We start from the raw sequence: 15105 nt of genomic DNA on the forward strand, positions 1-15105 counted from the left end.
ATCATAATGGTGGTGGCAGTTCTTGGGTTTCTTATTCTTATTGTATATGGGTGTATTGGGTTAGGGAATGTGGTTCTAGGAAAAGCTATTCAATTCTCAAAGCAAGATGAAAAGTTTTTCCATCAACTACCAAAGAAAAAGGAGCGTCCTTATTACTCCCCTCACAACACACTTGATAAGCAGTTTCAATTTGGAGAAATATGTCTTCTACCAAATCCTGCAATAGGCACATTAGCACAACCAACTCATATAATATTACTGCAGAGTACTATGCATGTAATGCAACCAACTCAAATATGTTTGCATTCTACATATTGTTACAAAGTCACAATGAGATTTCAAAAGCAAATAGGTACTTAACAAAAGCGTACTTCCAATTTTCAAATAGATATTTAATTAAATGCAATACACAACAACAATGATAACATCCGATATACATACGACAGTAGTAAAGAATTATAACATACATATATAAATGCAATGCAATACTTGCTAAATTTTCCATTTTGAACTATATCACTGAAAAACATTTACAAAATAGAGAATATAAAAAACAAGTAAAAGGAGTTACCTGAATTCAAGAGTGATAGCAATGAACTATATACTTTTTTCGAAAACCCTAAAGTTCAATTCACTGAAAAGACACAAACCTGTTTAGAGCAATGTGAGGGAGTAATATACGCATCAACCACACCAGGATGATTGCATGTAGCCACACGTCCTGGTCGCTGATAATCAGTTCGTACAGGTCAAATGACCTCATCAGCACCCCGAACGCTTTTCTCCAGAACGCCCACGTCAAAAACGTCAAGCGTCCAGAACTATAAATCTAGCCAGCATCCCAACGGCTAGTAATGTGTGTTGCAGCTGGCATCATCAAGACCGGAGCTTCAGCTGCGCACACCATTACTCCACCATAGGAAGCCTTCATGGTTTATTAAATGCCATAAAACCGTCCATAACTTGACTTGACGCGAGAGAGGAGGAGGCACGATCACCTTTGCCTATATAAAGAAGAGGAGGAACTACGTCTGACCTGATTCAAGTCTCCCCTCAGCAGAGAGAACTTGATACGTAGGCAGTTCGTCCAAATGAACTCGGTCAAACCCAATCAATCAACTCATCTCCCCCAAATTGTCTACTCCAGTAAGGTTAAACGAAATATAACCTTTACAAGTGAAATCACAACACAATGGAAGACAAGGGAAAAGAAGAGGCCATATATAACCACCCAAGTGGCAAAACCCAAATAAAACACGAACCCATTTTTAATTTATTATAAAAAAGACAATACATGTTAATTTTCAAGATAGCAGACAATGGCCTCATGTTAGAGGCACAATATGCAATACACTGAAGTTCATGAAATACTACTCTTAGTAACTAAAAAGGTGCCACATGCGCAGTTATACTTGGGGCAGAAGCACGCCGGGGGAGTAAGTTTTCCTGAAAAAGCAATATGTAAAACCGTAGATATTAGAACCCAGCTAAAACTATCTGGTACGTAATAAAAAAAAAACATGAAACAACCTATCACCACTTCACACAATGACAACAAACAAAAATGAAACAACAAATCCATGTTCTAGGTAACTAATGAAGTTCTAAAATTGAGCTATACAAACAAAGAGATCAGATTTTATTGAAATGCTCAAACCCTATTGGATCACGAAGAACAACCATTTATGGATCACTAAACGTAGGAACCTATACAATACTTGCTACCAAAATAAAATAAAAATAGCAACTAACACGCACACTCAATGAACCCAAGCAGATCGAGATCCTTGAGAATAAATGAATTGGGATAGGAAGGGCCTCATTTTAAAAGAAAGTACAGTAAGAACTAAAGTAGCACCATTAATTCCTTCAATTCACGCCAATAAAACCTGAAAAATTATGATAATGTCACTTATCGGGCAACACTATAAACACAACATATAACAACTGAAAAGAAGCCAATTAACTTTGAGTTGAGCCGAGTTGAGCTCTTGATATAGATATGGCTTGCGGGCATCCTCAAGAAACGGGGTCCTCCATGACATCGAAAGAATGTAACTCTCAAAAGACAGAAGGTCGATTTTCAAAATGTTTGAGAGACACATAAATAACACTTTTGCGTAGAATTATGTCACGTAAATGTCACATATACAATCGCTCGTCCTACCTGAAAACATGGTGGCATTGTGCTATCTACAACATATAATTAAGGATTCAATTAATCTTTTCTCAGTTATATAGATTGTCTTAGAGCCTATCCCTAGATCTTCTTGATGTCCTCGTTTCATTCGACAATGCAGATAGGGATTATCTCCAAGCCAGCAAGTGTGTAGTAATTCATCGACTACAATTTCTTCACTTGACCAAACAATAGTTATAAGGAAGTATCATTCCCAAAACTATAGATTTATTATGAATAAAACAATAATCATAACTATGTGCCTGGAAAGTACTATTGAATGTAACCCTTTGTTGCTCTATTGCACTCTATCACTTACAATATATAAATCATACCCTAGTCAACCCCCACACACGCAGAGAAGAAGATATGAAAAGTACTTTTATAAATATTCTATATTACCTTAGATCATGTAAGATATAACACTTACACATCGATATGTAACAATCAAAGCAACACATAAATAATGTACTTTCTTTCTATCGATTTTAGAAATTCAAAAACGAACATACAATTAAAAGTTGCTTAACTGCAATTGGCTATTGGATAGAGGATAGAAAAAGTACAGAATCACTTAATAGGGAATTAGACGGTGGTGGCTGTAGAATGTGGATTATGCACTCATAGCCTCAAAAACTTATTAAAAATGTTTCCAAAAGAATCCATGATATTGAGCTTAATTGTCTTCTTAAAGTGTCATGGAACGCTTAGATTTTTATGGTCATCAAATGTAATAAAACCTACCGACGCCTTTTTGTTACATGGGAAAACATGCAACACACACTCCAATCTAAAAAAAGATTTTAAATTTTATGTGAAGTCACATACCAAAAAAGATATAGAATAATATAGAACAGAAAATGCACTCTGAAACATTCCTATGAATCATAAACATAATTAGACTAAGAACACAGGATAACTCAAGTAAGGATTAAGTCATAACGTTGGGTTATATGAAATCAATCAATATTTGATGATGCAGCACCTACACATACTTAAGGAGCATAACTCCACCATTCTAAGATGCATATATAGCTCTCCACAAAGTTTGGGAAACTGGAGTTACAATTTAGTTTTAAATGGGCAGCCCTTCTTTTGCTTCAATTGCCTGGTGGAGAGATTAGAGAGTCGGAAGAGTGGGAGAGATGTTGGGTTTCTTCCCTTCGTACTCTCTCTCTCTCTAGCCTTGTCATTTTTTTTTTAAAACGTCTAATTAATTGCTATTTATGGTGGTGTACAATTAAAAATGATGTCATGGATTTGGATTTTTAATTTACCATCGCATGAAATGACTGATTACTCCTATTCAAAGGTGTTCTGTAAAAATTTAGGTTAAGGACAATATAGGTACCACAAATTTTACCAAGATTAAAAAGACCAAGTAGTCCTTCCAAACAGTAGGTAGGTATTTAATTTAATTTTTCATTTTGGGGTATTACACACAAGAAAAATGGTGATCTTTGACATACCTAACAAAACACTCCTGTACCCCAATTTTAAAATAAATAAATAAAATGATTTTAGACACATTTAGCTTCCTAAATTATCCTTCTTTTTTATTAAGCGTATCCAAGATATTTATTGACTAAAACAAGTCATTTACTCTACGTGATTCAGTTGTAGAAGAAAAAAGACTTTTTTTTTTTTTTTTTTTTTTTTTTTTTTTTTTAATCTCATCAATAAATATGCAAACACCCGCTTTTGATTTGAATCAATCGTACCAAAGTAATGAGGATGAATACCAATTGAATGAGGATAAAGAAAAAAAATTCAAAATCAAATTTTGACAAATGGGAGAACGCAGAAGACTATTTGGATTGCGGGTGAAGACCGGGTGATGGGTCAAAGGTTTTTTATACACTCCTGCCAATGAGCCAAACATTTGCCATGCCACACCTGAAAATAATGAAACCTCTGAAGCTAGTTTAACGTTAAGATTTAACGGAGCATATGAATTTCGACTTGGCATACTATCTGATTTTTAGTAAAAGATTAAGTGAAGTATATGAATGAAGTACACTTTAGTACCATCTAGTTACGCGACTTCTTCAAGGATTCAAGTGATCATGCACAACTATTGTTTACTATTCCCAGATGGAGAATCACAGTCTTTAATTGCTGCATTATATTTTTATAATGGAGTTCTTGTAGCTCTGCTTGTTCTGATGAATCTTCTGTTGGAGTTATGCAGATTAGAGCTATTCAACATCTCTAGGATTATGTTCTTGCTGATTTCAATTCGTCTTCAGCATTGTAGAAGAAAGCAACAATGTGATACAGTGTTTGCCTGCTTTGATAGGCAACCGAAAGTGTGCTCTTATGAGTTTTAGACTAGTTGTGCTAACATGCAACTTTTCCAAGTGTTTAAGTTTTGTGCCAGCATTCCAGTAGGCACCAAAGTTCATCATGTTTTTGATGGGGGAAAGTTTGGTCAATAATTTCATGTCTCTTGGAGCTGATGAACCTGAAGAGATAAATGGAAATCATAAGGAAAGTGCAATCGCATCATCATGTTCCCAGCAGTCCAATATAAGTAGCTTATTAGCAGACATTAGGGATGATAATGTCAACACGACAAAAAGGCTAAATCAAGGATTCATGCAGTATGGATGTTCACATTACCGACGAAGGTGCCAAATTAGAGCATCGTGCTGCAATGAGATTTTTGACTGTCGTCATTGTCATAATGAGGCAAAGAACAATATAAATGTTGAAGGGAAGCTTAGACATGACCTTCCACGCCATGAAATTCAACTGGTCATTTGTTCACTTTGTGGCACTAAACAAGAGCAGGTCGGGCAAGTTTGCGTCAACGGCGGTGTTTGTATGGGTAAATACTTCTGCAAAACTTGCAAATTCTATGATGACGATACATCAAGAAGTCAGTACCACTGTAACGGTTGTAGGATTTGCAAAATTGGAGGGCGTGAGAATTTTTCCATTGTTACAAGTGTGGTTGTTGTTACTCGGTGCATCTAAAGAATAACCATCCTTGTGTGGAAGGGGCAATGCATCATGATTGCCCAGTTTGTTTTGAGTATCTATTCGAGTCGAGAAATGATATAACTGTCATGCCATATGGACATACCATTCACATGAATTGCTTGAAGGAGATGCGGCAACACTTGCAGTATGCCTACCCCCTTTGCTCCAAATCTGTCTGTGATATGTCCAAGGTGTGGGAGAAGCTTGACATGGAAATTGCCGCGACACCAATGCCTGAATCATATCACGATAAAAAGGTTTGGATTTTGTGCAACGACTGTGGAGCAACCTCAGAAGTTCAGTTTCATGTGGTGGCTCAGAAATGCCTGAGTTGCAATTCCTATAATACTCGTCAAACTAGAGGCTTTTAATTCAAGATGACTGATTTCTCAATTGCTTTCTTTATCTTTCATTTTGTTCCCTTCTGGAGTTTGCCCTCCTTTTGAAGTAGGAGAGGAGACGACAGCTATTTGACAAAAAAAAAAAAAAACTGAGACAACAGTTTTGAATCCTTGTTTACCTTATATTATAAAACATGTTGTCGGTGGAGGGTTACAATATAAAACATGTGTCGTAATTTTCTTTTTCTTTTTTTAAAATTTTTTTTTGCTCTTATGGAAAATACCCCAAAAATATATGGGAGATATTATTGGATTTAGGCAATTATTATGGCAAATATTTATGTTAGTTATGGGGTATGGGAGTGTTTTGTTGGGTATGTCCAAGATCACCCAAGAAAAATACTTGGATGAATTTAAGAGACCAGGTTATAGAGGCTTGAGTCTGGCATAAACAAGGCTTGAATAGTTGGATCATGTGGTTTATAAAAAAACATGGTGCGGTAGGAACTGGGTTGGGTCCTATCCTACCATAGTATGAGTGTATGACCATAGTTGCCACCTTTGCTCCCATTTTGGTCATGTTTACTACCATTGTTATTGAAATTTGAACATACCAATAGGCGTTGTAAGTTGTAACCATGGGTTGTGAATCCCATCACACATCGAAGTAGTGAACTCTCTTCTCATTTTATTTTTATTATTATTATTTTCCAATGAAAATATAAATGAGTATTGAACCACTATTACATGCGATTTATAATGCCTCAATTACATAATAAAACATTCACCTCACTGACAATCATTAATTTGCCTTCATCACATATACACAAATTACCTTAAAATATATATTAGTCGGATTATATGATGATCATTTAGCTCTTAATTTCTTCAAGGATTACAAGCTTACAACCCAAGGACAAAGCCCAACAATAGTTCAGAGAATGGGCCATATGACAATATTGCACTTTAATTTGGTTTCTAGTTTAGTTCGACAAACAATTTCGGCTCCCGAACAAAATAGTTTGCATGCAAAGAGGGTATTGCCTTTTATTATTTTTTAACCTTTAAATTTGGCCTTTAAGAAAGTCCCATCCAAAAAGATCATTGGGCGACAATATTTGAACTTATGGATATACGCTTCAAAACTGATAAACATATACGAAACTTATGGAGTCCCTCATCAATTTCAAGCACAACATGACTACCGGGATTCGAAACCTTTAAAATATCTTCAAAACAACGTAGCTGATAATATGAAAGACCATCCTCGCTATAAATATCTTTCAAAGCCAACTCCCTACCAATATAAACATAATAGTATGATATATCAAGGTGATACTCTCTATGAATCAAACACATAATTTCTCTCGACTTCAAAGAAGAATTATCACGAATCATCTTGATGAAGCGAAGTGGAATGACAGAAAGTAAACACACTAGAGTTTGCATATGAAAATTGGGTTTACTCTGGAAATTTTCTAATTCTATTATGTATAGGAGAAGAAGGTTATTATTGGAATTAAATAAAATAAAAATATAAAAATTTGTCCTGGAACCATAATTGTTTACACTGACCCAGTTGATTATTTGTCCTAGAACCGTGACTATATCCGGTACTGTAGCCATAATTAATTTCCAATTTAAGTTATTGGGCCTAAATTTATGACAATAGTTTCGCAATAAGTTCACGACTGAACTGAATTTCGGCTCAAGGACAAAACCAGAAGCAATAATCTTCATTAATAATTTCGGTTTTATGACAAATCGAGCTGACGTCATCATATGTAAATTTGTATTTACATATGACAATGTAAATTTACACAATTTTCTTAACCTATGTAAATTTAAATTTTCATATGAAAATGTAATGTAAATATTATTTTACATATGTACATTTGTATTCCACATATGACAATATACATTTATATGTGGAAATTTAAATTTACACAATATTTTTCGCAATTGAAGAAGTCTATAAAATTATATTTACATAGTTGTTTTGTATAAATTTATACTTCCATATGTAAATTTAAATTTACATTACTGATGTCACCCTGTGTTTTTGTCCTAAATCCATAATTAAAATTCAAGGTGAAATTTTTTTGGAAAATTGGGCTCACAAGTCTCAATCCAATTACTTGTAATTTATTTCCAGTCATGGATTGGGTGAGTCCAGTTAAGTATGTCCAACTTTCGGACCTCCCCTGGAAAAAGAAGAAAAAAGTTTCATTAGGCCGGGCTGGAAAGGGGAAACTATATTTCTGGGCTTTCGGCCCAGTCCATTTGATCCGAAAACTATATAAGCCGAACACTTTTGAATTCCGTGAAGTTTGAGTTGTTTTTAATCACCAAAAAAAACCCTAACCCTAGAAGTGCAAATATAATGAGTATGGAACCAAAGCCTTCTTCTTCTTCCAATGGTAATAAAAGTTGATAAATAGGACTGTCTTATAATTCTCTCACTTTTATTTTCTAATGGTTTGTTGTTGTTATAGGTTCACTGGATGACAACAAGTTTAGGGGACGTGAAATATCTTCCCGTCAAAAACTTATATATTTGGCAACTTGCTTTATTGGACTTACTGTGGAAGTCCAAATAAAAAGTGGATCTATATTCTCTGGAATATTTCATGCATTAAATGCCGATGATGCCGGTATGCGTTTACTTTCATAATAATGTTTTTCGTTATAGAATATGGTTTTATATCTGATTATTATTATTATTATTTTATATCTGAATTAGGTGTTGTCCTGAAAATGGTACGGTTTATAAAGTGTGGTACAGTCGAAGTAAAGAACCTTGCATCTGATTCTGTAAAGAGGCGTTTTATAAAGACTATGATTATTCCTTCTGAAGATATTGTACAAGTTATAGCAAAGGTTCTACTTCTTTTACTTCTTTATCTTTTGTCTGGATTTGCATTTGTACTACTAGGGCATCCATAACACTTACTCAATATACTTTTACTTGATGGGGGATTTGGTATCTCTGTATATCATTCATTCTGTTTTTAATTGTCCCAGGATGTTGCTACTAGTGGACATGTGCTGTTAAATGATGTCCAACATGAGGAATGTCAGGATATTACGAGTGACTCTGAAGTATCACAATCTAGCATGGTTGATGTGGAGAAGGAGCTGGATTCTGAGTGGACCATAATATGACACAATGAGGTAATGAGTCGATGCTTTGGAATTCTATCAACAGAAAAATACTAACTGAAAACCAATTGGGAAACTAGGCCTAAAGAAAACTGGGCCTAATATATACTGACATCTGGGCTGTCGTGGTCTGAAACATTAAGCACAAGTTTACTTGGATTTAATGTACAAACACTATGGTTTGTTAGGAGTGTGTTGGAGAAAGTGGAGCCTAATAATTTGGAATTGTAGGCCAATTCTTGTCAAATTAAACAGTTTGAATTGTGACCAATTTTATTTTTATTATTATTTTTATGAAAGCTTTGAATTGTGGGAATATTTTGCTTGGAAAACTCTCATCACCTGCCTTCCTCTTGGGCGTATAGAACATTGGTTAATTGCTTCGTATTCCTAGTTATATTAAGAAGCTTGTTTATGTTGGTTTGAGAAGCTCATCCTCATCTATAAATAGGTCTTGTAACGTCTATTAGAGGGGGGGCATTTAGATAGAAGAGCCTAGGGTTAGGGTATTGAAAACGGAAAAGAGGATTGAGGGTTGTAAACTGTAGAAGGAGAGAAGATGTCCATCCTAGGAGGGAGTATGAAGAGATTGCATCCTGTAGAGGTGATCACCATTGTCTTCTATGGAGCAAGGACTGAGATCTTCTGCCATTAAGTTTCAACAGATCGTATCTCTGTTTTCCTTGGTTATTCTACTGGAATAGAAGGAATCCCATCTTGATATTTGTTTTGGTTGGATTTATGTTGCATATTTTGATCTTTTATATTCTACTGGGATTTGGGGACTTTGGGACTTCAGCTGCTGGCTGAGGGCTCACTGAATTGCTATAATTGGTTCCGATTATATCATTGAATATCTCTTACCTATATTAGAAACAAAATGAAATAAAATTGATACGACTGCTGCAACTGTGTTTTGGATCAGCTATGCTTAAGACTTTGCTCAAAAGCTTGATCGCTCAATGATATTTTGTAAGAGATTATTTCTTAAGTATTCCGCAGATTCACAGTCCATTAAGAAAAATCAGTTTCGTTTTTCACATGTCCACACACAATAATATAGTAGTAGAAGAGAAAATATCCTGTCAAGGTATTGTCTATGCTTGTTATAGGCTCCTACGCTACCATCTTTCTTACTGTAGCTGAATTCTTGGCCTTCGCTTCAACTTAGTGTCAAGAATACTACGGTGCTACACCAAAGCTCCAAGTTACAAAAGCCAGTTTTCTACTTGCTTAACGTTTTTTTTTTTGGATTTTGGAGTTCAGCAACTTAGCAGTAGGGATACCGAGGTGCTACTAGAAAGTCCCAAGTCACATAAGCGAGGTTCTTTTTTGCTTTTACGTGATACAGTGATAGGCTGGATTATAGAGTGCTCTTAGTTCCTTCAATGTCATTTAGAGTATCTTACTTGTCAATGTAGTATTACTAGCTAGCTAGCTAGTAGCACATACTTTCTATCAAAGAGAGGCAACAAAGAAAAATAGATAACAAAACAATATATAAATGAAATGTAGTAGTGCTCCAGTTTTGCGCTACTAAACAATATGGCTCAAGAATGTTTTCGAATATCTACCTAAGTTCTCTAGGAAGTTGGTTGTTCTATAAAGTACCTCTTCAGCACACAAAATGGTCCTGCCTGCATTTACATGCGTGTGATCCACGAGCTTCACGTGATCGTGTGATGTTCAAGCACTTATGGTGTTAGATGCCAATTTCCCCTTGTCTGACCTACTAGGGGTCGAAACTGACTCTACAGCAGCTGCAAAAGCATTTCAAGGGGACAAGGTCCATTGGAAGGCAAGAGCAGCATGGAGCTCACTCAAGTCTAAGGCAGAGTGGATAAATGTAACTGCAGCTTGGAGAGAGACAAATATTGGGGCAGATAAATGCGCCAGACATGGGGCTAATATGATTAGGGGTGATAGTGTGTGGTGGGAAACAAGACCACGATTCATGGTGAACTTGGAAAATCAACACACCACCTATTTTCGATTCATTAACTGATGTAATTGGCTTGAAAGCGCACTAGCTGCGGTCAGGCATAGGCACGTTTGTTTGTAACATTTTCACTTTATATTTTTAATAGAATCAATTACCTTTAAGCAAAAAAAAAGACCTACTAGGGGCTACATTCTGCCAGAAGGCTTTTGACTACATTGTTTGGGTTTTCCCTGTAATACCATTTACAAGATTTAAAATGTGAATATAATTTTCCCTGCTGCTCTATGATTGGGCTCATATTCACTTACGAGTTATGACCATAGTTGCACATGCTCATGCATATATGTGCTCATCAATGATATGTGCTGCTCTGGTTATTCAATCTGAAATACGCAAAATGGTCTGCCACATGGTGAATAGGATATGCAAAAATATGGAACTGATAGTACTCATAGTAGGACCTTAGTTTATATCTCAAACTCGGGTACTGTGTTATCTCATTCATTTGAAATATTGCTCATCACTTGTGCAAACACATGTTTTTGGGTTGATTTTTTATGCATGCATTGACAATATTTTCCTGGGGGAGTATGTAGTCTTGACTCTTGAGTTATGACTTATGACAAGTAAGCTGTCTGACCGAGCAAATCCTAAACTCAATTATCATTTTTATTGTATTTGCAGGGTAATCTCACACTCTGTCAGCGAGCCGGCTGAGAAACAAGTGTATCATGATGCGCTAATTGGTAATAATAGGCTACTAGTATTTTGAAAGAAGAGTGATAAGTTATTGGCCTCGATCTTCTAAATCTCAACTTTAACTTATACTATGTTTTTCTTTATACATCATTCTTTGTTTACAAGAAGAACATACATGTTTGAGTTTCTTTGCGTAAATGTGTTTCTGAGCTGAATCTAGTTAGTTTATGTACTTTTGTTTCAGACAAATAGGAAGAACTATCCACCAGTTGTAAACATATCTAAGCATTATATCAAAGGAATCTGCTTTTGTAAAACGAAGTGTCCACGTGTTCATGCAACATGTATTTGGAATTTTTTTTCTAAATTAGGGGAACAAAAAAAATCACCATTTGAGCAATTCTTGTTGATTTATCTATGCAAAATATAGGAGGCTAGGTTCTATTGGCGGGCTCAGTGTTGCCTCTCTTTCTTTTCCAGACCCTTAACTTGTTTTAATTGTCAAGCCATCATCTTCAGACGTGTTCTGTCTGTATTGTGTGCAATATGGCACCATGCTACCAAAGGGTGTGGAAGATTGTATAATCTGTTATGAACTTGCTCATTTGTTCTGGATTTCCCCATGTCAGGATAGGATTTAGATCGGTTATTTCCTATGGCATTCGGTTCTTGTGTTGACATTGTTGTGTAATTGTTTAGCTATGATGATGATCAAATGTGTCATTAGTCTTTTGTTAATACTCACATGATGTGTTATATAAGAGCGTTCAGCAAAATTCTGTTAGTATCTCAACAATAACATACTACATTGCGTGTCATGGTCAATACATTCATTCTATGCGATGCTTGTGCGATACTGCAGTGTGGCCGTGTAGGAATCATAGTAATATGTGAGAAAGAATTAGAAAATAAATTTTCAGTTCTGGTATAGTGAATCAACTGTTATTGTAAAGCAGCTTTTAGGCGAATTGTTTGATGTTTCTTTGACGACTTTCTGAAACTACTTTGTCCACTTCAACAACCAGGAAAAAGAAAAAATGAACAGAGATAAATGATACCATTGTAGTAGGCAAAAATATTAACATGTAAAATTATGTTCCCTATCTGGATTGGACTTTACAAGTGTCAGACGAACAAACATTGTATCCGAACACTTCCCTCTTTCAGGTTCTAGTCTGCACTCATTCACATGACTGAGCAGAAAGATTAAAAAGTGAATCCTCTTTCCCCGTACTGTATTGGCAAACTGCGTTTGGGACTTTGGGCTAATTTCAAGCCCACATTAAAAGCAATTTTTATTATTCTTCTCAGTAGCCTATAAAGTCCATTTCTTCCAACCTAAGCAGAGGGCCGGGATTATAGTCTATAGGTTTTGTCTTGTTTTTTTGACTCCATAGTGAACAAAAAAGCATTCGGAAACTTTTGAATGATCTAGACTTCATAACTGACCATAGAAGGGAGAAACGTTGGCATTCCCATTAATATAAAATATGGAACAGCGAATCCAAAGATGAACAAGAAGGCAAGTGGGCTTCATGTGCAGGTTTAGAGGTATTAAAACATAACACTCAGTGAAGGAAAAGCAAAGGACATTTTGAAATCAGTAAAGAATAAGGAAAGCCACAAGCAGATAGAGACACGTATTGCTTTCAACATACTCTACTCTAATATCTAGAATGTATCTTTGGTCTAGAATCTATTGTTTGTTAACTCTCTTCAAATCGAACTTAGCTGTTTCATTGATCTCTTAAACTACTATTAAAATCCATTAGCATAAGTATATTTTTTTATGGCGGAGTAAATTAAGGCGTAATTCAAGGGTTTTGTGGAAAGTTTATATTACAATATGAAGTTATAAACCCTGTGAACCAAGGGAATTGAACCAATGCCTGTGTTAGTAATAGTGTACAAGGAGGGAAACAAGGAGCAACACTGTGTGGCTTATACAAGACAAACATAACAGCACCATCCCCTTCTAATGAGTAATGATAAATGAGTTTGACTGGCATTACTGCCCATGTCACCAAAACATCACTGCTCTCGATCTTTTCCCTGAAAATCCAATGAAACCATGCCATGGCCCTCCTCTTTTAGACCACTTAGGCACTAGCACAAAGTTAAAATCCATCTCGTCGCCCTCTAGGAGTCTAGGTCCTAGATAACAGAAGTCATCGAGTATGTGAAGAATGAAGATATGTAATGTAGCAATTGGATGTGCAAGAAACTTTTTATTGCCAAGGAGCTGTATGAAATGCATGGTTATTTGTTTTGAAAATAAAAATCAAGTGAAATTTGAGCGCTGTATTAGAGAAAGTGTTGGATGTGAATAAAGAAAACAATAAAGAGACAAGGACACAATTAATAGGTAATAACCAAGGCGTGGATTAGGAAAGATTTTGCCCCTTCCAATGTGTGAAAAGCAAAGAATGATGCGTCTTCCTCTCTAGGATTCAATGGTTAACAAAGAAAGCCCGACTTTGCACTAGAACAGACTACCCTCTAGAACAGCAATATAACTCTCTCTGACGGCTAAAGGAAGAAGAGAAGAAGAATAAGATAAGCAATTGTTTCTATTTCTCTGAGATGTGTTTCTTATGAAACTATATCTGCTAACGACGCACAACCCCTGTATTTATAGAGGTAGGTCGGTCACAGCAGTCCACAATCCAACTCGCACAAGGACATGGTCAGTCAAGAGACCAACTCATACTAGGACACTAAAACCGATCTCACAGCAAAATAAAAACAAGTTTAGGCTATTGGTTAGCCACTACCCACTAGAGCCCAACCCGACTTGGCTCGGTGCGGGCGCGCGCGCGCGTGTGTGTGTGGCTTTGGATGAGTCCTCCCTCCTAACACAGAAGCATTTGTACCCTAAGGGCATGCCCTTATGGTAGAGGAATTTCTCATATACCTCACTTGCTAGTGGTGGTTAACCAATGTGGAACTATCCACAATGCACTAAAGTGGAGAGAACACACTTTGTTCATCTCCTCCACTTTGCACACACATACTAGTATTTTGAAATATTTATAGAGATTCCAACAATCCCCCACTATTTCAAAATACTAATAGTCCCCCACTATTTTGGAATAGAATATTACAAAAGAAATGGGTTAACGAAATGCCAGAGAGAATCGAAAAAACAATAATGCATAAGATATTGGTGTTTTACGGGCTTGAACCAGTCATAGGGTAACATGTCTTATAATACGTGAAAGTGGTGGATTAAAAAATCTTTGAACCAACATTCCCTTGTAGTAAAATAGATCACATGCACCCACACTGCTCTTTCATTATATGCCTGTTCTGCGGTGTTGCGCTTTTTGGCCCCTGCGCTGCTTGTGTTCCATGAATGCTCTAGAGTACTTGCCTGAATACTCATAAGAACCGACCTAGTTCTGCATTCACATAGGTGGATATCCATCAAGTGTACATTGCAGTTAAAATACACTATCTCATAAAAATAATGGACTATGGATTCCAATAAGAGTAAAAGAACTCATCCTTTCTCATTGCAATTCAAGTTATACAAAGTATACAAAAAATGTTATCTAGTCATAGGGTGGGATGTCTCAAAGAAAGACAATAGCATACCAGAGCGACGAGGCGACTTGTTTTTCCCTTTGAACCTATTTCATGGGATCTCCAATCACATAGGTGGGGTTGTCGTCAGTGTCGCCCTCTATCTAAAGCAAAAGTCCCATCCCCTTCGACGTTTCAACCACTTGTCTTATGTTAAGCGGTTTTGTTAGAGGATCGGCCAAATTTAACTCTGACTCACATAATCTAGAGCC

General features: G+C 36.1%; 1 protein-coding gene and 1 pseudogene across 1 annotated transcript; both read left to right on the forward strand.

Moving 5' to 3' along the window:
• The first annotated feature begins 4299 nt into the window (after positions 1 to 4299).
• Positions 4300 to 5581, forward strand: LOC147514587 (putative E3 ubiquitin-protein ligase RZFP34 pseudogene; annotated as a pseudogene).
• A 2211-nt stretch (positions 5582 to 7792) lies between these two features.
• LOC147514588 (polyadenylate-binding protein-interacting protein 4-like) lies at positions 7793 to 11540 on the forward strand. The gene is made up of 5 exons (XM_086594385.1): positions 7793 to 7925; positions 8001 to 8159; positions 8249 to 8385; positions 8530 to 8679; positions 11294 to 11540. Exons 1-4 carry the CDS (start codon positions 7889 to 7891, stop codon positions 8668 to 8670), a joined length of 474 nt encoding a protein of 157 aa, XP_086450511.1. The 5' UTR covers positions 7793 to 7888; the 3' UTR covers positions 8671 to 8679; positions 11294 to 11540.
• The last annotated feature ends 3565 nt before the right edge of the window (positions 11541 to 15105 follow it).

Source organism: Coptis chinensis, chromosome 2 (assembly GCF_015680905.1).
Source record: "Coptis chinensis isolate HL-2020 chromosome 2, ASM1568090v1, whole genome shotgun sequence".
NCBI lineage: Eukaryota > Viridiplantae > Streptophyta > Magnoliopsida > Ranunculales > Ranunculaceae > Coptis > Coptis chinensis.